The sequence below is a fragment of the Oncorhynchus mykiss genome, chromosome 28, assembly GCF_013265735.2.
Source record: "Oncorhynchus mykiss isolate Arlee chromosome 28, USDA_OmykA_1.1, whole genome shotgun sequence".
Lineage (NCBI taxonomy): Eukaryota > Metazoa > Chordata > Actinopteri > Salmoniformes > Salmonidae > Oncorhynchus > Oncorhynchus mykiss.
The window spans coordinates 43343325-43371133 of NC_048592.1; the positions used below are offsets into that span (position 1 = coordinate 43343325).

At 47.5% G+C, this 27809-nt stretch overlaps 1 protein-coding gene across 1 annotated transcript in view; it reads right to left on the reverse strand.

Moving 5' to 3' along the window:
* Positions 1-206: 206 nt before the first annotated feature.
* emilin2a (elastin microfibril interfacer 2a) overlaps positions 207-27809 on the reverse strand; it is a 54504-nt gene continuing 26901 nt past the window's right edge. The window contains exons 7-10 of the mRNA XM_036966530.1: positions 13655-14119; positions 13442-13549; positions 8537-8674; positions 207-1117 (exon numbers count right to left, since the gene is read on the reverse strand). Coding sequence (XP_036822425.1) covers positions 792-1117; positions 8537-8674; positions 13442-13549; positions 13655-14119 — 1037 coding nt within the window. The 3' untranslated portion in view covers positions 207-791. The remainder of the gene's footprint in view (positions 1118-8536; positions 8675-13441; positions 13550-13654; positions 14120-27809) is intronic.

The window sequence follows — 27809 nt, forward strand, 5'->3', positions numbered from 1 at the left end:
AACCCAACCCTGAGACACATGCTATCTGGATCCATGTTAAACCAACGTCTAACCCAACCTCGAGACACATGCTATCTGAATCCATGTTAAACCGTCTAACCCAACCTGAGACACATGATATCTGAATCCATGTTAAACCGTCTAACCCAACCCTGAGACACATGCTATCTGAATCCATGTTAACACCATCCATCCAACTATCAGACAAATCTTCAAATGGGTTTATTGACAACATACGTGAAGGAATGAATCAACCCTACTGTTTTACTAATGGTAACAGTGTTTTGGTATGGAATAACCTGTAAAACAGATTAATCTAAACAGGATGTGGTATGGAATACTGATTAAACTATATGGTTGTCTCTTCCCTCTGACATTTATTTAAAGAAAAAAAAGTACATATATAATTGTATAAATGTTAATTTAGGAAAATGTTTTAAAACAAAAGGTAGAAAAAAAACAGATATCCAAATTGTCAAATACATGAATTAACACTTAATATTTTTTTATATCTTTGGCATAATTGTTCAGTAAAAAGGCGAGCATAGAATTACTTTTTACATGGTGAATATCTATATCTATGATACAAATCATTATTCTGAACAACTGCAGGGTTGCAGAATTACTTTTTACATGGTGAATATCTATGATACAAATCATTATTCTGAACAACTGCAGGGTTGCAGCTGATTGGATTTCTGGTGTCTGTTTAAATGTATTCCTGCTTTCTGATTGGTTGTGGAATGTACATGACCAAGTCCTTGCTGTGTGATTGGTTGGCCCAGTGGTAACTATCTGGTGATTGGCTGCGGGGCATAGAGGAAGATGGCGCTGAATGTTGATAGGATGTCTCTGGACTCTGTGGTGGCCAGCTGCCCTGCGGTCCGGACCAGAGCTACGTGGTCCCCTTGCCTCAGAGACAGGATCAGGCTGAACGAGATAGAGCCTCCACAGGGACAACTGTCCTGGGCCACTGTCCCTGCTCCAGACGCGGAGCTCATCAGCCTATGGACACTACGGTTGGAGACAGACAAAACAGCCTCCAGTCCCTTCCCCTGCCGAGCCATCAGAACTCCTGAGATCAGGTAACGCCCTTCCATCGGTATCGTGAAGATACCTGGAGAGAGAGAGGGAAAATATTATATTAGTCTGTGTCTGTGTTTTGAAAACCATCCCTAGGTAACCCTAGTAACATAACCCAAACCCAGGTCAACACTGAACCCTGCCTCACTTACAGTCGTGGCCAAAAGTTGAGAATGACACAAATATTAATTTTAACAAAGTCTGCTGCCTCAGACTGTATGATGGCAATTTGCATATACTCCAGAATGTTATGAAGAGTGATCAGATAAATTGCAAAGTCCATCTTTGCAATGAAAATTAACTGAATCCCCAAAAACATTTCCACTGCATTTCAGGCCTGCCACAAAAGGACCAGCTGACATCATGTCAGTGATTCTCTCGTTAACACAGGTGTGAGTGTTGACGAGGACAAGGCTGGAGATCACTCTGTCATGCTGATTGAGTTTGAATAACAGACTGGAAGCTTAAAAAGGAGGGTGGTGCGGTCACAACTTTCCGGTCACAACTTGCAGACTTGTTTTCGAGTTGCTGTGCGTTTTGTTGCCAACCTGTTTTGCTACCTGACAAATTTATGGTTTTTACTTTTTAATTACCGTTTATATATATATATATATATTTTTTTTTTCCTCAACTTTTTCACTCCGGATGCTTTATCTGGACACGATTCGTCAGGACCTCCAACAGCCGAAGCTAAGTAGTAACAATACCATGATGCCTTCTAATTGCAGTCGCTGTACTCGCCTTACGGCGAGGATAGCTGTGCTACAAGCCCAGCTTCAGACGCAATCGTTAGGCAAGGGTAATTTCAGTGTAGGAAAGGATGAAACAGCGTCTGTGCCACCAGTAAGTACAGATAGTAGCATAAATCCACTGGCACAGTCCCCGCAGCCGGACAACTTTCTCACGGTTTCTGGAAGGAAATGAGGTAGGAACGCACAACCAGTGTCGCTCATTCAGCCGACAGAAACTTTCAACCGGTTTTCCCCATTAAGCAGCGGGTCGGAGTCAGAGGCCGAGTCTTCTCTGGTCTCTACTCCTCCCGTTAAGGGGTCTGAGACGCCGAAGCTTCCCACCATTAGCTCTGACAAATTGAAAACTCTAGTCATTGGCGACTCCATTACCCGCAGTATTAGACTTAAAACGAATCATCCAGCGATCATACACTGTTTACCGGGGGGCAGGGCTACCGACGTTAAGGCTAATCTGAAGATGGTGCTGGCTAAAGCTAAAACTGCCGAGTGTAGAGAGTATAGAGATATTGCTATCCACGTCGGCACCAACGATGTTAGGATGAAACAGTCAGAGATCACCAAGCGCAACATAGCTTCTGCGTGTAAATCAGCTAGAAAGATGTGTCGGCATCGAGTAATTGTCTCTGGCCCCCTCCCAGTTAGGGGGAGTGATGAGCTCTACAGCAGAGTCTCACAACTCAATCGCTGGTTGAAAACTGTTTTCTGCCCCTCCCAAAATATATAATTTGTAGATAATTGGCCCTCTTTCTGGGACTCACCCACAAACAGGACCAAGCCTGACCTGCTGAGGAGTGACGGACTCCATCCTAGCTGGAGGGGTGCTCTCATTTTATCTACCAACATAGACAGGGCTCTAACTCCTCTAGCTCCACAATGAAATAGGGTGACAGGCTTTTAGCCAGCCTGCCAGCATAGTGGAGTCTGCCACTAGCACAGTCAGTGTAGTCAGCTCAGCTATCACCATTGAGACTGTGTCTGTGCCTCGACCTAGGTTGGGCAAAACTAAACATGGCGGTGTTCGCCTTAGCAATCTCACTAGGATAAAGACCACCTCCATTCCTGTCATTATTGAAAGAGATCATGATACCTCACATCTCAAAATAGGGCTACTTAATGTTAGATCCCTTACTTCAAAGGCAATTATAGTCAATGAACTAATCACTGATCATAATCTTGATGTGATTGGCCTGACTGAAACATGGCTTAAGCTTGATTAATTTACTGTGTTAAATGAGGCCTCACCTCCTTGCTACACTAGTGACCATATCCCCCGTGCATCCCGCAAAGGCAGAGGTGTTGCTAACATTTACGATAGCAAATTTCAATTTACCCCCCAAAAAATGACGTTTTCGTCTTTTGAGCTTCTAGTCATGAAATCTATGCAGCCTACTCAATCACTTTTTATAGCTACTGTTTACAGGCCTCCTGGGCCATATACAGCGTTCCTCACTGAGTTCCCTGAATTCCTATCGGACCTTGTAGTCATAGCAGATAATATTCTAATCTTTGGTGACTTTAATATTCACATGGAAAAGTCCACAGACCCACTCCAAAAGGCTTTCGGAGCCATCATCGACTCAGTGGGTTTTGTCCAACATGTCTCTGGACCCACTCACTGTCACAGTCATACGCTGGACCTAGTTTTGTCCCATGGAATAAATGTTGTGGATCTTAATGTTTTTCCTCATAATCCTGGACTATCGGACCACCATTTTATTACGTTTGCAATTGCAACAAATAATCTGCTCCTACCCCAACCAAGGAACATCAAAAGTCGTGCTATAAATTCACAGACAACACAAAGATTCCTTTGATGTCCTTCCAGATTCCCTCTGTCTACCCAAGGACGCCAGATGACAAAAATCAGTTAACCACCTAACTGAGGAACTCAATTTAACCTTGCGCAATACCCTAGATGCAGTTGCACCCCTAAAAATTAAAAACATTTCTCATAAGAAACTAGCTCCCTGGTACACAGAAAATACCCGAGCTCTGAAGCAAGCTTCCAGAAAATTGGAACGGAAATGGCGCCACACCAAACAGGAAGTCTTCCGACTAGCTTGGAAAGACAGTACTGTGCAGTACCGAAGAGCCCTTACTGCTGCTCGATCATCCTATTTTTCTAACTTAATTGAGGAAAATAAGAACAATCCGAAATTCCTTTTTGATACTGTCGCAAAGCTAACTAAAAAGCAGCATTCCCCAAGAGAGGATGACTTTCACTTTAGCAGTGATAAATTCATGAACTTCTTTGAGAAAAAGATTATGATTATTAGAAAGCAAATTACGGACTCCTCCTTAAATCTGCGTATTCCTTCAAAGCTCAGTTGTCCTGAGTCTGCACAACTCTGCCAGGACCTAGGATCAAGAGAGACGCTCAAGTGTTTTAGTACTATATCTCTTGACACAATGATGAAAATAATCATGGCCTCTAAACCTTCGAACTGCATACTGGACCCTATTCCAACTAAACAACTGAAAGAGCTGCTTCCTGTGCTTGGCCCTCCTATGTTGAACATAATAAACGGCTCTCTATCCACCGGATGTGTACCAAACTCACTAAAAGTGGCAGTAATAAAACCTCTCTTGTAAAAGCCAAACCTTGACACAGAAAATATAAAAAACTAAAATCGGCCTATATCGAATCTTCCATTCCTCTCAAAAATTTTAGAAAAGGCTGTTGCGCAGCAACTCACTGCCTTCCTGAAGACAAACAATGTATACGAAATGCTTCAGTCTGGTTTTAGACCCCATCATAGCACTGAGACGGCACTTGTGAAGGTGGTAAATGACATTTTAATGGCATCGGACCGAGGCTCTGCATCTGTCCTCGTGCTTCTAGACCTTCGTGCTGCTTTTGATACCATCGATCACCACATTCCTTTGGAGAGATTGGAAATCCAAATTGGTCTACACGGACAAGTTCTGACCTGGTTTAGATCTTATCTGTCGGAAAGATATCAGTTTGTCTCTGTGAATGGTTTGTCCTCTGACAAATCAACTGTAAATTTCGGTGTTCCTCAAGGTTCCGTTTTAGGACCACTATTGTTTTCACTATATATTTGACCTCTTGGGGATGTTATTCGAAAACATAATGTTAACTTTCACAGCTATGCGGATGACACACAGCTGTACATTTCAATAAAACATGGTGAAGCCCCAAAATTGCCCTTGCTAGAAGCATGTGTTTCAGACATAAGGAAGTGGATGGCTGCAAACTTTCTACTTTTAAACTCGGACAAAACAGAGATGCTTGTTCTAGGTCCCAAGTAACAAAGAGATATTCTGTTGAATCTGACAATTAATCTTAATGGTTGTACAGTCGTCTCAAATAAAACTGTGAAGGACCTCGGCGTTACTCTGGACCCTGATCTCTCTTTTGAAGAACACATCAAGACCATTTCAAGGACAGCTTTTTTCCATCTACGTAACATTGCAAAAATCAGAAACTTTCTGTCCAAAAATGATGCAAAAAAATTTATCCATGCTTTTGTCACTTCTAGGTTAGACTACTGCAATGCTCTACTTTCCGGCTACCCGGATAAAGCACTAAATAAACTTCAGTTAGTGCTAAATACGGCTGCTAGAATCCTGACTAGAACCAAAAAATTTGATCATATTACTCCAGTGCTAGCCTCTCTACACTGGTTTCCTGTCAAAGCAAGGGCTGATTTCAAGGTTTTACTGCTAACCTACAAAGCATTACATGGGCTTGCTCCTACCTATCTCTCTGATTTGGTCCTGCCGTACATACCTACACGTACGCTACGGTCACAAGACGCAGGCCACCTAATTGTCCCTAGAATTTCTAAGCAAACAGCTGGAGGCAGGGCTTTCTCCTATAGAGCTCCAGACTTTTGGAGGATGGCCTTGTGTCAAGAAGGGCTGCAAAGAAGTCACTTCTCTCCAGGAAAAACATCAGGGACAGACTGATATTCTGCAAAAGGTACAGGGATTGGACTGCTGAGGACTGGGGTAAAGTCATTTTCTCTGATGAATCCCCTTTCCGATTGTTTGGGGCATCCGGAAAAAAGCTTGTCCGGAGAAGACAAGGTGAGCGTTACCATCAGTAAAGTATCCTGAGACCATTCATGTGTGGGGTTGCTTGTCAGCCAAGGGAGTGGGCTCACTCACAATTTTGCCTAAGAACACAGCCATGAATAAAGAATGGTACCAACACATCCTCCGAGAGCAACTTCTCCCAACCATCCAGGAACAGTTTGGTGACGATATATATTTTGGGTCCATGGCTAGGAAACTCCCCAGACCTTAATCCCATTGAGAACTTGTGGTCAATCCTCAAGAGGCGGGTGGACAAACAAAAACCCACAAATTCTGACAAACTCCAAGCATTGATTGTGCAAGAATGGGCTGCCATCAGTCAGGATGTGGCCCAAAAGTTAATTGACAGCATGCCAGAGCGGATTGCAGAGGACTTGAAAAAGAAGGGTCAACACTGCAAATATTGACTCTTTGCATCAACTTCATGTAATTGTCAATAAAAGCCTTTGACACTTATGAAATGCTTGTAATTATACTTACATTTTCCATAGCAACATCTGACAAAAATACCTAAAGACACTGAGGCAGCAGACTTTGTGAAAATGAATATTTGTGTCATTCTCAAAACTTTTGGCCACGACTGTATACCACTCCTGGGACCTGACTGTGTCAACTAATAAGTCTACTCATGAATGGCTGGATTGACAGAATTACAACCACACCCAACACACACACTGACAAATACCTGTCTGTCTGTCTGTCTCTCTGTATGTCTCTGTCTGTCTGTCTCGGTCTGTCTGTCTGTCTGTCTGAATCTCTGGCTGTCTGTCTGGCTGGCTGTCTGTATCTCTGTCTGTGTCTGCCTGTCTGTATCTCTGTCTGTCTGTATATATCTCTGTCTGTCTGTATATATCTCTGTCTGTCTGTATATATGTCTGTCTGTATATATCTCTGTCTGTCTGTATATATCTCTGCCTGTCTGTATGTATCTCTGCCTGTCTGTCTGTCTGTATCTCTGTGTCTGCCTGTCTCTCTCTGTCTGCCTGTCTCTCTGTCTGCCTGTCTCTCTCTGTCTGCCTGTCTCTCTCTGTCTGCCTGTCTCTCTCTGTCTGCCTGTCTCTCTCTGTCTGCCTGTCTCTCTCTGTCTGCCTGTCTCTCTCTGTCTGCCTGTCTCTCTCTGTCTGCCTGTCTCTCTCTGTCTGCCTGTCTGTCTGTATCTCTGTTTGTCTGGCTGTATGTCTCTCTGTTTGTCTCTGTCTGTCTATCTCTGTCTGTCTGTCTGTCTGTCTATCTCTGTCTGTCTGTCTGTCTATCTCTGTCTGTCTGTCTGTCTGTCTGTCTGTATCTCTTCCTGTCTGTCTGTATCTCTGCCTGTCTGTCTGTATCTCTGCCTGTCTGTCTGTATCTCTGCCTGTCTGTCTGTATCTCTGCCTGTCTGTATGTCTCTCTGCCTGTCTGTATGTCTCTCTGCCTGTCTGTCTGTCTGTCTGTCTGTCTGTCTGTCTGTCTGTCTGTCTGTCTGTCTCTCTGTCTGTCTCCCTCTCTCTGGCTGTCGGGTCTGTTTTTATCTCTGTCTGTCTGTCTGTCTCTCAAGGTCTGCCTGTCTCTCTCTCTGTCTGTATCTCTGTCTGTCTGTCTGTCTGTTTGTATCTCTGTCTGGCTGTATCTCTGTCTGTATGTCTGTCTGTCTGTCTGTCTGTCTGTCTGTCTGTCTGTCTGTCTGTCTGTCTGTCTGTCTGTCTGTCTGTCTGTCTGTCTGTCTGTATCTCTGTATCTCTGTATCTCTGTCTGTATCTTTGTCTGTCTGTATGTATCTCTGTCTGTCTGTCTGGCTGTATGTCTGTCTGTTTGTCTCTGTCTGGCTGTATCTCTGTCTGGCTGTATCTCTGTCTGTCTGTCTGTCTGTATCTCTGCCTGTCTGTCTGTATGTATCTCTGTCTGTCTGTCTGGCTGTATGTCTGTCTGTCTGTCTGGCTGTATGTCTGTGTCTGTCTGTGTTTCTGTATTTATGTCTGTCTGTATCTCTGTCTGTCTGTCTGTATCTCTGTCTGTCTGGCTGTATCTCTGTCTGTCTGGCTGTATCTCTGTCTGTCTGGCTGTATCTCTGTCTGTCTGGCTGTATCTCTGTCTGTCTGGCTGTATCTCTGTCTGTCTGTATTTATGTCTGTCTGTATCTCTGTCTGTCTGTATCTCTCTCTGTCTGTATCTCTCTCTGTCTGTATCTCTCTCTGTCTGTATCTCTCTCTGTCTGTATCTCTCTCTGTCTGTATCTCTCTCTGTCTGTATCTCTCTCTGTCTGTATCTCTCTCTGTCTGTATCTCTCTCTGTCTGTATCTCTCTCTGTCTGTCTGTTTGTCGACGTGTTTAGCTATCCCACAAGAATAGTAAACAAACAAAAATTTGACCAACTGTTAGTCCCCAAATTCCAAATACTATTTCTAGGGGGTTTAGGGTTAAGGTTAGAATTAGTGTTAGGGTTAAAATTAGGAACTAGGGTTGGAGTTAGGGTTAGTTTTAGGGTTAAGGCTAGGAGCTAGGGTTAGTTTTAGGGTTAGGAGTTAGGGTTAGTTTTAGGGTTAGGGAAAATAGGATTTTGAATGGGACTTAATTGTGTGTACCCACAAGGTTAGCTGTACAAGACTGTGTGTGGATGTCTCTCTGTGTGTGTGTGTGTATGTGTGTGTGTGTGTGTATGTTACCTGTGTGAGAGTTGTAATGTCCTCCATCGTTGACCAGCACCTTGTTGAAGAGGATGGTTCCAAACTCCCCAGAGAACTGAGTGGTCAGGCCAGCAGAGAAGGAGAAGGGGTCTGCCAGGAAACTACTGTCTGAAGACACTGACACAAAACAGACAGGATAGAGAACAGACAGATGCTATTAAATCAAAGTGCTTATGGGGAGTTAAATGTACACCTAATGCAATTAGTGACACATTGCTGTTCTGCATACTTGTGTAACAAGAATACACAAACGTGTACAGCGTGTAAACGTGTACAGCCGGAGGGTCTAATGGCCCCAGAGGGTCTAATGGCCCCAGAGGATCTAATGGCCCCAGAGGGTTTAATGGCCCCAGAGGGTCTAATGGCCCCAGAGGATCTAATGGCCCCAGAGGGTCTAATGGCCCCAGAGGATCTAATGGCCCCAGATGATCTAATGGCCCCAGAGGATCTAATGGCCCCAGAGGGTTTAATGGCCCCAGAGGGTCTAATGGCCCCAGAGGATCTAATGGCCCCAGAGGATCTAATGGCCCCAGAGGGTCTAATGGCCCCAGAGGATCTAATGGCCCCAGAGGATATAATGGCCCCAGAGGGTCTAATGGCCCCAGAGGGTCTAATGGCCCCAGATGATCTAATGGCCCCAGAGGATCTAATGGCCCCAGAGGGTTTAATGGCCCCAGAGGGTCTAATGGCCCCGGAGGGTCTAATGGTCCCAGTGGGTCTAATGGCCCCAGGGCCCCAGAGGGTCTAATGGCCCCAGGGCCCCAGAGGGTCTAATGGCCCTAGAGGGTCTAATGGCCCCAGAGGGTCTAATGGCCCCAGAGGGTCTAATGGCCCCAGAGGGTCTAATGGCCCCAGATGATCTAATGGCCCCAGATGATCTAATGGCCCCGGAGGGTCTAATGGCCCCGGAAAGTCTAATGGCCCCGGAGGGTCTAATGGCCCCAGAGGGTCTAATGGCCCCAGAGGGTCTAATGGCCCCAGATGGTCTAATGGCCCCGGAGGGTCTAATGGCCCCAGAGGGTCTAATGGCCCCAGAGGGTCTAATGGCCCCAGAGGGTCTAATGGCCCCAGAGGATCTAATGGCCCCGGAGGGTCTAATGTTTCCTGTGACCGAAAAGAGCTTCTGTGCATCAGAGCAGCTATCACTAACCACGATTTGGACGAGGACTTCTACTTCAATTAGTCGTAAGCGAAAGACATATTGAACATTGCGGACCAGGCCCAACTCCCTGACACTCGTAGGAGGAGGAAATGGCGCTCTAGAGGCCGGCATGCGGGATACTTGACGAGACTACGTCGGAGAGTGGATAAATTGCGTCTACCCACTGTTCTATTGGCGAACATGCAATCACTGGAGAATAAACTGGATAACCTCCGTTCATGCACGGATCTGAAGAACTACAGTGCATTCGGAAAGTATTCAGACCCATTGACTTTTTCCACACTTTGTTAGTCACAGCCTTATTCTAAAATGGATTACATAGTTTTTTTCCCTCGTCAAGCTACACACAATACCCCATAATGACAAAGCTAAAACAGGTTTTTAGAAATGTTTGAAAATGTATTAAAAATAAAACACTGAAATATCACATTTACATAAGGATTCAGACCCTTTGTCATGTTGGAAGGTAAACCTCCGACTCAGTCTGAGGTCCTGAGTGCTCTGGAGCAGGTTTTCATCAAAGATCTTTATGTAATCTGCTCTGTTCATCTTTCCCTCGATCCAGACTGGTCTCCCAGTCCCTGACGCTGAAAAACATCCTCACAAATGATGCTTCACTGTAGGGATGGTGCCTAGTGTCCTCTAAACTTGACATTCAGGCCAAAGAGTTAAATCTTGGTTTCACCAGAACAGATATTTTTTTTCTCATGGTCTGAGAGTCCTTTGGGTGCCTTTTGGCAAACTCCAAGTGGGCTGTAACATGCCTTTTACTGACGAGTGGCTTCCGTCTGGCCACTCTACCATAAAGGCCTGATTGGTGGAGTGCTACAGAGATGGGAGAACCTTCCAGGAGGACAACCATCTCCTCAGAGGAACCCTGGAGGTCTGTCAGAGTGACCATTGGGTTCTTGGTCACCTCCCTAGACCAAGGACCTTCTCCCCCGATTGCTCAGTTTGGCCGGGCGGTGGCCAGCTCTAGGAACAGTCTTGATGGTTCCAAACGTCTTCCATTTAAGAAAGATGAGGCCACTGTGTTCTTGGGACCTTCAATGCTGCAGAAATGTTTTGTTACCCTTCCCCAGATCTGTGCCTGAACACAATCCTGTCTCGGAGCTCTAAGGACAATTCCTTCGACCTCATGGCTTGGTTTTTGCTCTGACCTGCACTGTCAACTACGTAAACAGGTGTGTTCCTTTCCAATCAATTGAATTTACGACAGCTGTGACCAATAACATTTAATTATAGCATAGGGTCTGAATAATTATGTAAATAAGGTATTTCTGATTGATTTATTTAAAAAAAAAACATTTTGCTTTGTCATTATGGGGTATTGTGTCATTATGTGGTATTGTGATGTAATTATGGGGTATTGAGTCATTGCGTGGTATTGAGCCATTACGGGGTATTTAGTCATTGCGGGCTATTGAGTCATTGCGGGGTATTGAGTCATTACGGGGTATTGAGTCATTACGGGGTATTGAGTCATTACGGGGTATTGAGTCATTACGGGGTATTGTGTCATTACGGGGTATTGTGTCATTACGGGGTATTGTGTCATTACGGGGTATTGAGTCATTACGGGGTATTGAGTCATTACGGGGTATTGAGTCATTGCGGGGAATTGAGTCATTGCGGGGTATTGAGTCATTATGGGGTATTGTGATGTAATTATGGGGTATTGTGTCATTACGGGGTATTGTGTCATTACAGGGTATTGAGTCATTACGGGGTATTGAGTCATTGCGGGGTATTGAGTCATTGCGGGGTATTGAGTCATTGCGGGGTATTGAGTCATTGCGGGGTATTGTGATGTAATTATGGGATAGTGTGTCATTGCGGGGTATTGAGTCATTACGGGGTATTGAGTCATTACGGGGTATTGAGTCATTGCGGGGAATTGAGTCATTGCGGGGAATTGAGTCATTATGGGGTATTGTGATGTAATTATGGGGTATTGTGTCATTACGGGGTATTGTGTCATTACAGGGTATTGAGTCATTACGGGGTATTGAGTCATTGCGGGGTATTGAGTCATTGCGGGGTATTGAGTCATTGTGGGGTATTGAGTCATTGCGGGGTATTGTGATGTAATTATGGGATAGTGTGTCATTGCGGGGTATTGAGTCATTGCAGGGTATTGAGTCATTATGGGGAATTGAGTCATTATGGGGTATTGTGTCATTATGGGTTATTGTGATGTAATTATGGGGTATTGTGTCATTACAGGGTATTGAGTCATTATGGGGTATTGAGTCATTACGGGGTATTGAGTCATTACGGGGTATTGTGTCATTGCGGGGTATTGTGTCATTAAGGGGTATTGTGTCATTACAGGGTATTGTGTCATTACGGCGTATTGAGTTATAATGGGGTAGTGTCATTACGGGGTATTGTGTCATTATGTCATTACGGGGTATTGAGTCATTATGGGGTATTGAGTCATTATGGGGTATTGTGTAATTACGGGGTATTGAGTCAATAAGGGGTATTGAGTCATTATGGGTATTGTTATGTAATTATGGGGTATTGTGTCATTACAGGGTATTGTGTCATTATGTCATTATGGGCTATTTAGTCATTATGGGGTATTGAGTCATTATGGGGTATCATTACGGGGTATTGTGTCATTATGGGGTATTGTGTCATTATGGGCTATTTAGTCATTATGGGGTATTGAGTCATTATGGGGTATCATTACGGGGTATTGTGTCATTATGGGGTATTGTGTCATTACGGGGTATTGAGCCATTACGGGGTATTGAGTCATTATGGGGTATTGAGTCATTATGGGGTATTGTGTCATTATGTTATTATGGGCTATTGAGTCATTATGGGCTATTGAGTCATTATGGGGTATCATTACGGGGTATTGTGTCATTATGGGGTATTGTGTCATTATGGGGTATTGTGTCATTATGTCATTATGGGCTATTGAGTCATTATGGGCTATTGAGTCATTATGGGGTATTGAGTCATTATGGGGTATCATTACGGGGTATTGTGTCATTACGGGGTATTGTGTCATTACGGGCTATTGTGTCACTGCGAGGTATTGAGTCACTGCGGGGTATTGAGTCACTGTGGGGTATTGAGTCACTGCGGGGTATTGAGTCACTGCGGGTTATTGAGTCACTGCGGGTTATTGAGTCACTGCGGGTTATTGTGTCACTGCGGGTTATTGTGTCACTGCGGGGTATTGTGTCACTGCGGGGTATTGTGTCATTACGGGGTATTGAGTCATTACGGGGTATTGAGTCATTACGGGGTATTCTGTCATTACGGGGTATTCTGTCATTACGGGGTATTGCATTTTTGGCAAAAAATAAGGGTGTGTGAATATTTTCTGAAGGCACTGTACCTCAATGAACTCATACCCCTACACATCGACTCAGTACTGGTACCCTGTGTATATAGCCAAGTTATCATATTTTTCTACTATTTCTAATGTTTTTCTCTCTGCATTGTCAGGAAGCATTTCACTGTTACACCTGTTGTTTACTTTCTCTCTGCATTGTTGGGAAGGGCCCGTCAGGAAGCATTTCACTGTTACACCTGTTGTTTACTCTCTCTCTGCATTGTTGGGAAGGGCCCGTCAGGAAGCATTTCACTGTTACACCTGTTGTTTACTTTCTCTCTGCATTGTTGGGAAGGGCCCGTCAGGAAGCATTTCACTGATAGTTTACATTGTTGTTCTAGTATGGGTATAGGTGTAGTTGTGTTACCTGGTGTGACTAGTGGGGTCTGTGACGCTGGGTTCCAGGGGACCTTGGCAGCTACTGGGATCGTCTCATGTTTGCTGAAGGAGAATGGCTTTTCGGGAGGGTTGTATCCTGGTGGTTTAGAAAACATTCACTTGGTTATAATCTCTCATACCATTTAAAACACTTGGGCAACATTTTGGTGGTAACTCCATCCACATCCCCATCACTACTGACCTGGTGCTCCAGCGAATCCTTTAACAGGTGTGGAGGATGAGTCATCTGATCCTCTCCTGACTGTTACCCTCCTCATGTAGCCTGGTGGACCAGCCTCTCCCACCTCCAGGACCCGACGCGGCTGACTGGGAGGGTTAGAGGGGGGGCTGGGCTGGCGGGGTACCATCGTTAAGAAGGGTTGGTTAGGGTTGGATGGTTGGTTAGGATGGGGTACGAGGATGACAGTGGGCTGGCCTGGCTGATTAGGCTTATGTGGCACCAGGTACAGAGTTGGTTGGTTCGGATGGCGGTGGGTGTTGGGCTGTAGAGGGTTGGTAGGCTGGTGTGGACTGGCTGGCTGTCTGGGGTTGTAGGGTTGCCTGGGGGTCTGGGGGGACGAGTCAAGGGGGGTCCTGTGGGGAATGTGGATCTGGTTAACCCTGGTTCTGGTCTGATCTGGGACAGAACCAGGTCTCACAGCTTCATCTGAGAGAGAGAAACAGGGAGAGAGAAAAACAGGGAGAGAGAGAAAAACAGGGAGAGAGAGAGAAACAGGGAGGCAGAGAGAAACAGAGAGAGAGAAAAACAGGGAGGCAGAGAGAAACGGAGAGAGAGAGAGAAACAGGGAGAGAGAGAGAAACGGAGAGAGAGAAACGGAGAGAGAGAAACACAGGGAGAGAGAGAGAGAAACAGGGAGAGAGAGAGAGACAGGGAGAGAGAGAGAGACAGGGAGAGAGAGAAAGAGAGAGAAACGGAGAGAGAGAAACACAGGGAGAGAGAGAGAGAAAGAGAGAGAAACGGAGAGAGAGAAACACAGGGAGAGAGAGACAGAAACGAGAGAGAGAAACACAGGGAGAGAGAGAGAAACGGAGAGAGAGAAAGGCAATGAGAGAGAAAGGCAAGGAGAGAGAAACAGGGAGAGAGAAACAGGGAGAGAGAGAGAGAAACAGGGAGAGGGAGCAGAGGGGAACAGGGAGAAAGAGAAACAGGGAGAAAGAGAGAAATAGGGAGAGAGAGAGGCAAAGAGAGAAACAGGGAGAGAGAGAGAAACGGAGAGAGAGAAACAGAGAGAGAGAAACGGAGAGAGAGAGAGAGAGAGAGAGAAACGAGAGAGAGAAACGGAGAGAGAGAGAAACAGGGAGAGAGAGAGAGAAACGGAGAGAGAGAAACAGGGAGAGAGAGAGAGAGAGAAACGGAGAGAGAGAAACAGGGAGAGAGAGAGAGAGAGAAAGAAACAGGGAGAGAGAGAGAAACGGAGAGAAACGGAAAGAGAGATACACAGGGAGAGAGAGAGAGAAACGAGAGAGAGAAACGGAGAGAGAGAAACAAAGGGAGAGAGAGAGAGAAACGGAGAGAGAGAAACACAGGGAGAGAGAGAGAGAGAAACGGAGAGAGAGAAACAGGGAGAGAGAGAGAGAGAGAAACGGAGAGAGAGAAACAGGGAGAGAGAGAGAGAGAGAAACGGAGAGAGAGAAACACAGGGAGAGAGAGAGAGAGAAACGGAGAGAGAGAAACAGGGAGAGAGAGAGAAACGGAGAGAAACGGAGAGAGAGATACACAGGGAGAGAGAGAGAGAAACGAGAGAGAGAAACGGAGAGAGAGAAACAAAGGGAGAGAGAGAGAGAAACGGAGAGAGAGAAACACAGGGAGAGAGAGAGAGAGAGAAACGGAGAGAGAGAGAAACAGGGAGAGAGAGAGAGAAACAGAGAGAGAGAGAAACGGAGAGAGAAAGAAACAGGGAGAGAGAGCAAAACAAGGCGAGTAGAGAGAGAAACAGGAAGAGAAAGAGAGAAACAAGAAAGAGTTACAGAGATATTGTTTTTTTAGTTGGTTTACCATAAGGATGGGTGTTGTTGAGTGAGTATATGTGAAACCATAACAATGCATCATATCTCATAATTAATACCAGTACTTTGGAACACGTGATGGAAAAACAGGGTAACTATAACACGCCTAAGTTGAACAACCTGCTCATAAACACCCACACTGTTTCTCTCTGGGGAATCAGCTGCTAGGCATTCTGCTGATGAAATTCCAGCGAGGTCCTCCTCACCTTAACCTCACAGAGAGACAGGCAGGGTCATCCTCACATTAACCTCACAGAGAGACAGGCAGGGTCATCCTAACATTAACCTCACAGAGAGACAGGCAGGGTCATCCTCTCCTTAACTTCACAGAGAGACAGGCAGGGTCATCCTCTCCTTAACTTCACAGAGAGACAGGCAGGGTCATCCTCTCCTTAACTTCACAGAGAGACAGGCAGGGTCCTCCTCACATTAACCTCACAGAGAGACAGGCAGGGTCATCCTCTCCTTAACTTCACAGAGAGACAGGCAGGGTCATCCTCTCCTTAACTTCACAGAGAGACAGGCAGGGTCCTCCTCACCTTAACCTCACAGAGAGACAAGCAGGCAGTGGAACACCCACCCCTCTGGCCTCCTGCCCCCTAAAGCAGATAGTTTGTGTAGTTGCAGACTTTTGTTCAAGCCAAGCTGTAATATACAGCGCCTTGCGAAAGTATTCGGCCCCCTTGAACTTTGCGACCTTTTGCCACATTTCAGGCTTCAAACAAAGATATAAAACTGAATTTTTTTGTGAAGAATCAACAACAAGTGGGACACAATCATGAAGTGGAACGACATTTATTGGATATTTCAAACTTTTTTAACAAATCAAAAACTGAAAAATTGGGCGTGCAAAATTATTCAGCCCCTTTACTTTCAGTGCAGCAAACTCTCTCCAGAAGTTCAGTGAGGATCTCTGAATGATCCAATGTTGACCTAAATGACTAATGATGATAAATACAATCCACCTGTGTGTAATCAAGTCTCCGTATAAATGCACCTGCACTGTGATAGTCTCAGATGGTCCGTTAAAAGCGCAGAGAGCATCATGAAGAACAAGGAACGCCCCCTATCCACATCGACGGGACAATAGTGGAGAGGGTAGTAAGTTTTAAGTTCCTCGGTGTACACATCACGGACAAACTAAATTGGTCCACCCACACAGACAGCGTGGTGAAGAAGGCGCAGCAGCGCCTCTTCAACCTCAGGAGGCTGAAGAAACTTGGCTTGTCACCAAAAGCACTTACAAACTTTTACAGATGCACAATCGAGAGCATCCTGTCGGGCTGTATCACCGCCTGGTACGGCAACTGCTCCGCCCACGACCGTAAGGCTCTCCAGAGGGTAGTGACCCGATGTCACAGGAAGGCCATAAAGATCATCGAGGACATCAACCACCCGAGCCACTGCCTGTTCACCCCGCTATCACCCAGAAGGCGAGGTCCGTACAGGTGCATCAAAGTAGGGACCGAGAGACTGAAAAACAGCTTCTATCTCAAGGCCATCAGACTGTTAAACAGCCACCACTAACATTGAGTGGCTGCTGCCAACATAGTGACTCAACTCCAGCCACTTTAGTAATGTAAAAATGTATGTAAAAATGTATCACTAGCCACGTTAAACAATGCCACTTAATATAATGTTTACATACCCTACATTACTCATCTCATATGTATATACTGTACTAGATACCATCTACTGCATCTTGTCTATGCTGTTCTGTACCATCACTCATTCATATATCTTTATTTACATATTCTTCATCCCTTTACACTTGTGTGTATAAGGTAGATGTGGAATTGTTAGTTAGATTACTCGTTGGTTATTACTGCATTGTCGGAACTAGAAGCAAAAGCATTTCGCTACACTCGCATTAACATCTGCTAACCATGTGTATGTGACAAATAAAATATGACTTGATTTGAGACTCACTAAACATGCATGCTTAGTTTGTAAATTATCTCTGAGTATTGGAGTGTGCCATTTGCTATCTGTATATTAAAATAACAAGAAAATGGTGCCGTCTGCTTTGCTTAATATAAGGAATTTGAAATTATTTATACTTTTACTTTTGATACTTAAGTATATTTAAAACCAAATACTTTTAGACTTTTACTTAAATAGTATTTTACTGGGTGACTTTCAATTTAACTTGAGTCATTTTCTTTTAAAAGTATCTTTACTTTTGCTCAAGTATGATAATTGGGTACTTTTCCACCACTGAGTCTGGTAGTAAGGTCTCAGTTTGACTGAAAGGAAATTCACTTTCTATAGATAAGCACGTTAGCTATAACCTGCTATGTTTGGTTTTGGATCTCATCCTTTCACACCATTATACCCACCCCCATCCAAACACCCTCTGACCCAGGGTAATCAAAACTGTGGAGAGATCCCAGCTCCAGGGAAGCTTCCTCTGTCATGACATCACAGCTGAGGAGAGGAGAGAGCATCTGGAGTGGGGGTGTAGAGCCATGAGTCTCCCCTAGTTCCCTGAACTCTGCCTCTCTTCTCATCTCACCCTGAACAGGCAGAGTGCAGGGAGAGGAGGAGGCTGGAGTGGTGAGGGGAGAAGAGAGGCAGAATGGAGGGAGAGGAGGAGGTTGGTGTGGTGAGGGGAGGGGAGAAGAGAGGCAGAATGCAGGGAGAGGAGGAGGTTGGTGTGGTGAGGGGAGGGGAGGGGAGGGGAGAAGAGAGGCAGAATTCAGGGAGAGGAGGAGGTTGGTGTGGTGAGGGGAGAAGAGAGGCAGAATGCAGGGAGAGGAGGAGGTTGGTGTGGTGTGGGGAGAAGGGAAGAGAGGCAGAATGCAGGGAGAGGAGGAGGTTGGTGTGGTGTGGGGAGAAGAGAGGCAGAATGCAGGAAGAGGAGGTGGTTGGTGTGGTGAGGGGAGGGGAGGGTCAAAGAGAGGCAGAATGCAGGGAGAGGAGGAGGTTGGTATGGTGGGGGGAGAGGAGAAGAGAGGCAGAATGCAGGGAGAGGAGGAGGTTGGTGTGGTGAGGGGAGAAGAGAGGCAGAATGCAGGGAGAGGAGGTTGGTGAGGGGAGGGGAGAAGAGAGGCAGAATGCAGGGAGAGGAGGAGGTTGGTGTGGTGAGGGGAGAAGAGAGGCAGAATGCAGGGAGAAGAGGAGGTTGGTGTGGTGAGGGGAGAAGAGAGGCAGAACGCAGGGAGAGGAGGAGGTTGGTGTGGTGAGGGGAGGGGAGGGTCAAAGAGGCAGACTGCAGGGAGAGGAGGAGGTTGGTGTGGTGAGGGGAGGGGAGAAGAGAGGCAGAATGCAGGGAGAGGAGGAGGTTGGTGTGGTGAGGGGAGGGGAGAAGAGAGGCAGAATGCAGGGAGAGGAGGAGGTTGGTGTGGTGAGGGGAGAAGAGAGGCAGAATGCAGGGAGAGGAGGAGGTTGGTGTGGTGAGGGGAGAAGAGAGGCAGAATGCAGGGAGAGGAAGAGGTTGGTGTGGTGAGGGGTGAAGAGAGGCAGAATGCAGGGAGAGGAGGAGGTTGGTGTGGTGAGGGGAGAAGAGAGGCAGAATGCAGGGAGAGGAAGAGGTTGGTGTGGTGAGGGGAGAAGAGAGGTAGAATGCAGGGAGAGGAGGAGGTTGGTGTGGTGAGGGGAGGGGAGGGTCAAAGAGAGGCAGAATGCAGGGAGAGGAGAGGGTGCTATGGTGAGGGGAGGGGAGAAGAGAGGCAGAATGCAGGAAGAGGAGGAGGTTGGTGTGGTGAGGGGAGGGGAGAAGAGAGGCAGAATGCAGGGAGAGGAGGAGGTTGGTGTGGTGAGGGAAGGGGAGGGGGGAAGAGAGGCAGAATTCAGGGAGAGGAGGAGGTTGGTGTGGTGAGGGGAGAAGAGAAGAGAGGCAGAATGCAGGGAGAGGAGGAGGTTGGTGTGGTGTGGGGAGAAGGGAAGAGAGGCAGAATGCAGGGAGAGGAGGAGGTTGGTGTGGTGTGGGGAGAAGAGAGGCAGAATGCAGGAAGAGGAGGTGGTTGGTGTGGTGAGGGGAGGGGAGGGTCAAAGAGAGGCAGAATGCAGGGAGAGGAGGAGGTTGGTATGGTGAGGGGAGAGGAGAAGAGAGGCAGAATGCAGGGAGAGCAGGAGGTTGGTGTGGTGAGGGGAGAAGAGAGGCAGAATGCAGGGAGAGGAGGTTGGTGAGGGGAGGGGAGAAGAGAGACAGAATGCAGGGAGAGGAGGAGGTTGGTGTGGTGAGGGGAGAAGAGAGGCAGAATGCAGGGAGAGGAGGAGGTTGGTGTGGTGAGGGGAGAAGAAAGGCAGAACGCAGGGAGAGGAGGAGGTTGGTGTGGTGAGGGGAGAGGAGGGTCAAAAAGAGGCAGAATGCAGGGAGAGGAGGAGGTTGGTGTGGTGAGGGGAGGGGAGAAGAGAGGCAGAATGCAGGGAGAGGAGGAGGTTGGTGTGGGGAGGGGAGGGGAGAAGAGAGGCAGAATGCAGGGAGAGGAGGAGGTTGGTGTGGTGAGGGGAGGGGAGAAGAGAGGCAGAATGCAGGGAGAGGAGGAGGTTGGTATGGTGAGGGGAGAAGAGAGGCAGAATGCAGGAAGAGGAAGAGGTTGGTGTGGTGAGGGGAGAAGAGAGGCAGAATGCAGGGAGAGGAGGAAGTTGGTGTGGTGAGGGGAGGGGAGGGTCAAAGAGAGGCAGAATGCAGGGAGAGGAGAGGGTGCTATGGTGAGGGGAGGGGAGAAGAGAGGCAGAATGCAGGGAGAGGAGGAGGTTGGTGTGGTGAGGGGAGAAGAGAGGCAGAATGCAGGGAGAGGAGGTTGGTGAGGGGAGGGGAGAAGAGAGGCAGAATGCAGGGAGAGGAGGAGGTTGGTGTGGTGAGGGGAGGGGAGGGTCAAAAAGAGGCAGAATGCAGGGAGAGGAGAGGGTGCTATGGTGAGGGGAGGGGAGAAGAGAGGCAGAATGCAGGGAGAGGAGGAGGTTGGTGTGGTGAGGGGAGGGGAGAAGAGAGGCAGAATGCAGGGAGAGGAGGAGGTTGGTGTGGTGAGGGAAGGGGAGGGGGGAAGAGAGGCAGAATTCAGGGAGAGGAGGAGGTTGGTGTGGTGAGGGGAGAAGAGAGGCAGAATGCAGGGAGAGGAGGAGGTTGGTGTGGTGTGGGGAGAAGGGAAGAGAGGCAGAATGCAGGGAGAGGAGGAGGTTGGTGTGGTGTGGGGAGAAGAGAGGCAGAATGCAGGAAGAGGAGGTGGTTGGTGTGGTGAGGGGAGGGGAGGGTCAAAGAGAGGCAGAATGCAGGGAGAGGAGGAGGTTGGTATGGTGAGGGGAGAGGAGAAGAGAGGCAGAATGCAGGGAGAGCAGGAGGTTGGTGTGGTGAGGGGAGAAGAGAGGCAGAATGCAGGGAGAGGAGGTTGGTGAGGGGAGGGGAGAAGAGAGGCAGAATGCAGGGAGAGGAGGAGGTTGGTGTGGTGAGGGGAGAAGAGAGGCAGAATGCAGGGAGAGGAGGAGGTTGGTGTGGTGAGGGGAGAATAAAGGCAGAACGCAGGGAGAGGAGGAGGTTGGTGTGGTGAGGGGAGAGGAGGGTCAAAAAGAGGCAGAATGCAGGGAGAGGAGGAGGTTGGTGTGGTGAGGGGAGGGGAGAAGAGAGGCAGAATGCAGGGAGAGGAGGAGGTTGGTGTGGGGAGGGGGGGGGAGAAGAGAGGCAGAATGCAGGGAGAGGAGGAGGTTGGTGTGGTGAGGGGAGGGGAGAAGAGAGGCAGAATGCAGGGAGAGGAGGAGGTTGGTGTGGTGAGGGGAGAAGAGAGGCAGAATGCAGGGAGAGGAAGAGGTTGGTGTGGTGAGGGGAGAAGAGAGGCAGAATGCAGGGAGAGGAGGAAGTTGGTGTGGTGAGGGGAGGGGAGGGTCAAAGAGAGGCAGAATGCAGGGAGAGGAGAGGGTGCTATGGTGAGGGGAGGGGAGAAGAGAGGCAGAATGCAGGGAGAGGAGGAGGTTGGTGTGGTGAGGGGAGAAGAGAGGCAGAATGCAGGGAGAGGAGGTTGGTGAGGGGAGGGGAGAAGAGAGGCAGAATGCAGGGAGAGGAGGAGGTTGGTGTGGTGAGGGGAGAAGAGAGGCAGAATGCAGGGAGAGGAGGAGGTTGATGAGGGGAGGGGAGAAGAGAGGCAGAACGCAAGGAGAGGAGGAGGTTGGTGTGGTGAGGGGAGGGGAGGGGAGAAGAGAGGCAGAGTTCAGGGAACTAGGGGAGGATCATGGCTCCACACCCCACTCCAGATGCTCTCTCCTCTCCTCAGCTGTGATGTCATGACAGAGGCTTGGAGCTGGGATCTCTCCACAGTTTTGATTACCCTGGGTAAGAGGGGTGTAGATTGGGGTGGGTATAACGGTGTGCAGGGATCAGATCCCAAACCAAATGATGGCGTAAAAATAAAAAAAAGCACACTAGTACCTAAAAAATAGCACTACACCACTGCCCCCAACAGAAAACCGAAGATAAAATAAAGTATATTTAAACGTTAAGAAATGTTTTCCAATTGTCACATCCCTACCGTGGGCCTCTACTAGAGAGAACTGTGCCAATGATGGCTGCAGGGTTGAGGATGACGTACTGCAGGGATGCATGACAGCCCCAGTGACCTCAGCACGGCCCTCTCCTAAAAACACCATCAGGATACACAGACAGGAGGAGACCCTCTCTATGAGGCCCAGCAGGACAGGGGGACGGGAGGAGACTAGAGGTCGACCGAGTATGATTTTTCAACGCCGATACCGATTATTGGAGGACCAAAATGCCGATAACGATTAATCGGCCAATTTTTTAAAATGTATTTGTAATAATGCCAATTACAACAATACTGAATTAACAATTATTTTAACTTAATATAATACATCAATAAAATCAATTTAGCCTCAAATAAATAATGAAACATGTTCAATTTGGTTTAAATAAGACAAAAACAAAGTGCTGGAGAAGAAAGTAAAAGTGCAATATGTGCCATGTAAGAAAGCTAACGTTTAAGTTCCTTGCTCAGAACATGAGAACATATGAAAGTTGGTGGTTCCTTTTAACATGAGTCTTCAATATTCCCAGGTAGGAAGTTTTTTGAATATCCGGTTGTTCTTACAGGCACTATAGTATTGCCAGTGTAACAGTATAGCTTCCGTTCCTCTCCTCGCTCCTCCCTGGGCTCGAACCAGGAACACAATGACAACAGCCACCCTCGAAGCAGCGTTACCCATGCAGAGCAGGGGAAACAACCACCCCAAGGCTCAGAGCGAGTGACGTTTGAAACACTATTAGCGCGCGCTAACTAGCCAGCCATTTCACTTCGGGTTACACCAGCCTCATCTCGGGAGTTGATAGGCTTGAAGTCATAAACAGCGCAATGCTTGACGCACAACGAAGAGCTGCTGGCAAAACGCACGAAAGTGCTGTGTGAATGAATGTTTACGCGCCTGCTTCTGCCTACCACCGCTCAGTCAGATACTTAGATACTTGTATGCTCAGTCAGATTACACGCAAAGCAGGACACGCTAGATAATATCTAGTAATATCATCAACCATGTGTAGTTAACTAGTGATTATGATTGATTGATTGTTTTTTATAAGATAAGTTTAATGCTAGCTAGCAACTTACCTTGGCTTACTGCATTCGCGTAACAGGCAGTCTCCTGTGGAGTGCAACGAGTGCAACGGTCGTTATTGCGCTGGACTAGTTAACTGTAAGTTTTCAAGATTGGATCCCCCGAGCTGACAAGGGGAAAATCTGTCGTTCTGCCCCTGAACGAGGCAGGTAACCCACCGTTCCTAGGCCGTAATTGAAAATAAGAATGTGTTCTTAACTGACTTGCCAAGTTAAATAAAGATTACATTAAAAAAAAAACGATTTCCGATTGTTATGAAAACTTGAAATCGGCCCTAATTAAATCGGCAATTCCGATTAATCGGTCGATCTCTAGAGAAGACCTTCTATGAGGCCCAGCAGGACACAGACAGGGGGACAGGAGGAGACCCTCTCTATGAGGCCCAGCAGGACACACAGACAGGGGGACAGGAGACTCTCTATGAAGCCCAACAGGACACACAGACAGGGGTACAGGAGACCCTCGCCATGAGGCCCAGCAGGACACACAGACAGGGGGACAGGAGACCCTCTCTATGAGGCCCAACAGGACACACAGACAGGGGCACAGGAGGAGACCCTCTCTATGAGGCCCAACAGGACACACAGACAGGGGGACAGGAGACTTTCTATGAAGCCCAACAGGACACACAGAAAGGGGGACAGGAGACCCTCTCCATGAGGCCCAGCAGGACACACATACAGGGGGACAGGAGACCCTCTCCATGAGGCCCAGCAGGACACACAGACAGGGGGACAGGAGACCCTCTCTATGAGGCCCAGCAGGACACACAGACATGGGGACAGGAGACCCTATATGGGCCCAGCAGGACACACAGACAGGGGGACAGGAGACCCTCTCTATGAGGCCCAGCAGGACACACAGACAGGGGGACAGGAGACCCTCTCTATGAGGCCCAGTAGGACAGGGGGGCAGAAGGAGACCCTCTCCATGAGGCCCAACAGGACAGGGGGACAGGAGGAGATCCTCTCTATGAGGCCCAACAGGACACACAGACCGGGGGACAGGAGGAGACCCTCTCTATGAGGCCCAACAGGACAGGGGGACAGGAGGAGATCCTCTCTATGAGGCCCAACAGGACACACAGACCGGGGGACAGGAGGAGACCCTCTCCATGAGGCCCAGAATAGAGCTTCATATTAACCTTTAAAAACCTCTTCATCAAATCAAATGTATTTATATAGCCCTTCGTACATCAGCTGATATCTCAAAGTGCTGTACAGAAACCCAGCCTAAAACCCCAAACAGCAAGCAATGCAAGTGTAGAAGCACGGTGGCTAGGAAAAACTCCCTAGAAAGGCCAAAACCTAGGAAGAAACCTAGAGAGGAACCAGGCTAAACTCACTACATGTCATCAGTTAAACCAAGCAGACTACATTCCTTCCCCGTGGCTAAACACAACCCTATGGCCTATTCCTTACATTTGGCCATTTCCTCAAATCTGAACCTCTCCATGTCCAAGCGCTCCATACAGGGGATTTACTTTCAGGAAACAGCTTCTTCAGAGTGGAAACACGCCACTGGCTGCATATTAGTTTTCCAGTTATCCAGGTCTCTAATATGACTTTATCTCCGTAGCCCATATTGACACAGCTGTCTGCAGGTCACAGGATTTAGGAGGAGCTGGGAGTGAGACTTAAACAGAAACTGTGTCTTTCAAACTGAGGTAATCTTTCCATCTTCTATCCCTGTTAATTATCTAGAAGGTCTGGGACCCAACAGCCCAATTCATTAATTAATCCATCCATCCACCCAAGCCATACATAGTCACTGGGGCCAAGCTTCCTGCCATCCAGGACCTCTATACCAGGCGGTGTCAAAGGAAGGCCCTAAAAATGGTCAAAGACTCCAGCCACCCTAGTCATAGACTGTTCTCTCTGCTACCACACGGCAAGTGGTACCGGAGTAACAAGTCTAGGTCCAAGAGGCTTCTAAACAGCTTCTACACCCAAACCATAAGACTCCTGAACATCTCATCAAATGGCTACCCAGACTATTTACAACCCCCCCCCCCCCCCCCCCCTTGACGCTGCTGCTACTCTCTGTTTATTATCTACGCATCACTTTAATAACTCTACCTACATCAAATCAAATTTTATTTGTCACATACACATGGTTAGCAGATGTTAATGCGAGTGTAGCGAAATGCTTGTGCTTCTAGTACCGACAATGCAGTAATAACCAACAAGTAATCTAGCTAACAATTCCAAAACTACTACCTTAGACACAAGTACATATTACCTTAATTACCTCGACTAACCGGTGCCCCCGCACATTGACTCTGTACCGGCACCCCCTGTATATAGCCTCCACATTGACTCTGTACCAGTACCCCTTGTATATAGCCTCCACATTGACTCTGTACCAGTACCCCCTGTATATAGCCTCCACATTGACTCTGTACCAGTACCCCTTGTATATAGCCTCCACATTGACTCTGTACCAGTACCCCCTGTATATAGCCTCCACATTGACTCTGTACCAGTACCCCTTGTATATAGCCTCCACATTGACTCTGTACCAGTACCCCTTGTATATAGCCTCCACATTGACTCTGTAACAGTACCCCTTGTATATAGCCTCCACATTGACTCTGTACCAGTACCCCTTGTATATAGCCTCCACATTGACTCTGTACCAGTACCCCTTGCATATAGCCCTGCTATTGGTATTTTACTGCTGCTCTTTAATTATTATTGAACATTTTTGGGGGGTATTTCTCTTATTAAAACTGCATTGTTGGTTAAGGGGCTTGTAAGTCAGCATTTCACTGTAAGGTCTACACCTATTGTATTCAGCATTTCACTGTAAGGTCTTCACCTATTGTATTCGGCGCATGTGACAAATAAGAAGTGATTTGATTTGGTACGTTGACTGATAACCTGAACCAAGTCACAGGCATTGGTTACAGTTTGAGGTAACCTTCCGATTACTAGTCCAACGCTCTAACCACTAGGCTACCCTGCTGGTTACTAGTCCAACGCTCTAACCACTAGGCTACCCTGCTGGTTACTAGTCCAACGCTCTAACCACTAGGCTACCCTGCTGGTTACAGTTTGAGGTAACCATCCGGTTACTAGTCCAACGCTCTAACCACTAGGCTACCCTGCTGGTTACTAGTCCAACGCTCTAACCACTAGGCTACCCTGCTGGTTACTAGTCCAACGCTCTAACCACTAGGCTACCCTGTTGGTTACTAGTCCAACGCTCTAACCACTAGGCTACCCTGTTGGTTACTAGTCCAACGCTCTAACCACTAGGCTACCCTGCTGGTTACTAGTCCAACACTCTAACCACTAGGCTACCCTGCTGGTTACTAGTCCAACGCTCTAACCACTAGGCTACCCTGCTGGTTACTAGTCCAACGCTCTAACCACTAGGCTACCCTGTTGGTTACTAGTCCAACGCTCTAACCACTAGGCTACCCTGTTGGTTACTAGTCCAACGCTCTAACCACTAGGCTACCCTGTTAGTTACTAGTCCAACGCTCTAACCACTAGGCTACCCTGTTGGTTACTAGTCCAACGCTCTAACCACTAGGCTACCCTGTTGGTTACTAGTCCAACGCTCTAACCACTAGGCTACCCTACTGGTTACTAGTCCAACGCTCTAACCACTAGGCTACCCTGTTGGTTACTAGTCCAACGCTCTAACCACTAGGCTACCCTGTTGGTTACTAGTCCAACGCTCTAACCACTAGGCTACCCTGCTGGTTACTAGTCCAACGCTCTAACCACTAGGCTACCCTGCTGGTTACTAGTCCAACGCTCTAACCACTAGGCTACCCTGCTGGTTACTAGTCCAACGCTCTAACCACTAGGCTACCCTGCTGGTTACTAGTCCAACGCTCTAACCACTAGGCTACCCTGCCGGTTACTAGTCCAACGCTCTAACCACTAGGCTACCCTGCCGGTTACTAGTCCAACGCTCTAACCACTAGGCTACCCTGCTGGTTACTAGTCCAACGCTCTAACCACTAGGCTACCCTGCTGGTTACTAGTCCAACGCTCTAACCACTAGGCTACCCTGCTGGTTACTAGTCCAACGCTCTAACCACTAGGCTACCCTGCTGGTTACTAGTCCAACACTCTAACCACTAGGCTACCCTGCTGGTTACTAGTCCAACGCTCTAACCACTAGGATACCCTGCTGGTTACTAGTCCAACGCTCTAACCACTAGGCTACCCTGCTGGTTACTAGTCCAACGCTCTAACCACTAGGCTACCCTGCTGGTTACTAGTCCAACGCTCTAACCACTAGGCTACTCTGTTGGTTACTAGTCCAACGCTCTAACCACTAGGCTACCCTGCTGGTTATTAGTCCAACGCTCTAACCACTAGGCTACCCTGCTGGTTACAGTTTGAAGTAACCTTCCGGTTACTAGTCCAACGCTCTAACCACTAGGCTACCCTGCTGGTTACAGTTTGAAGTAACCTTCCGGTTACTAGTCCAACGCTCTAACCACTAGGCTACCCTGCTGGTTACTAGTCCAACGCTCTAACCACTAGGCTACCCTGCTGGTTACTAGTCCAACGCTCTAACCACTAGGCTACCCTGCTGGTTACTAGTCCAACGCTCTAACCACTAGGCTACCCTGCTGGTTACAGTTTGAAGTAACCTTCCGGTTACTAGTCCAACGCTCTAACCACTAGGCTACCCTGCTGGTTACTAGTTCAACGCTCTAACCACTAGGCTACCCTGCTGGTTACTAGTCCAACGCTCTAACCACTAGGCTACCCTGCTGGTTACAGTTTAAAGTTTTTTCTTGA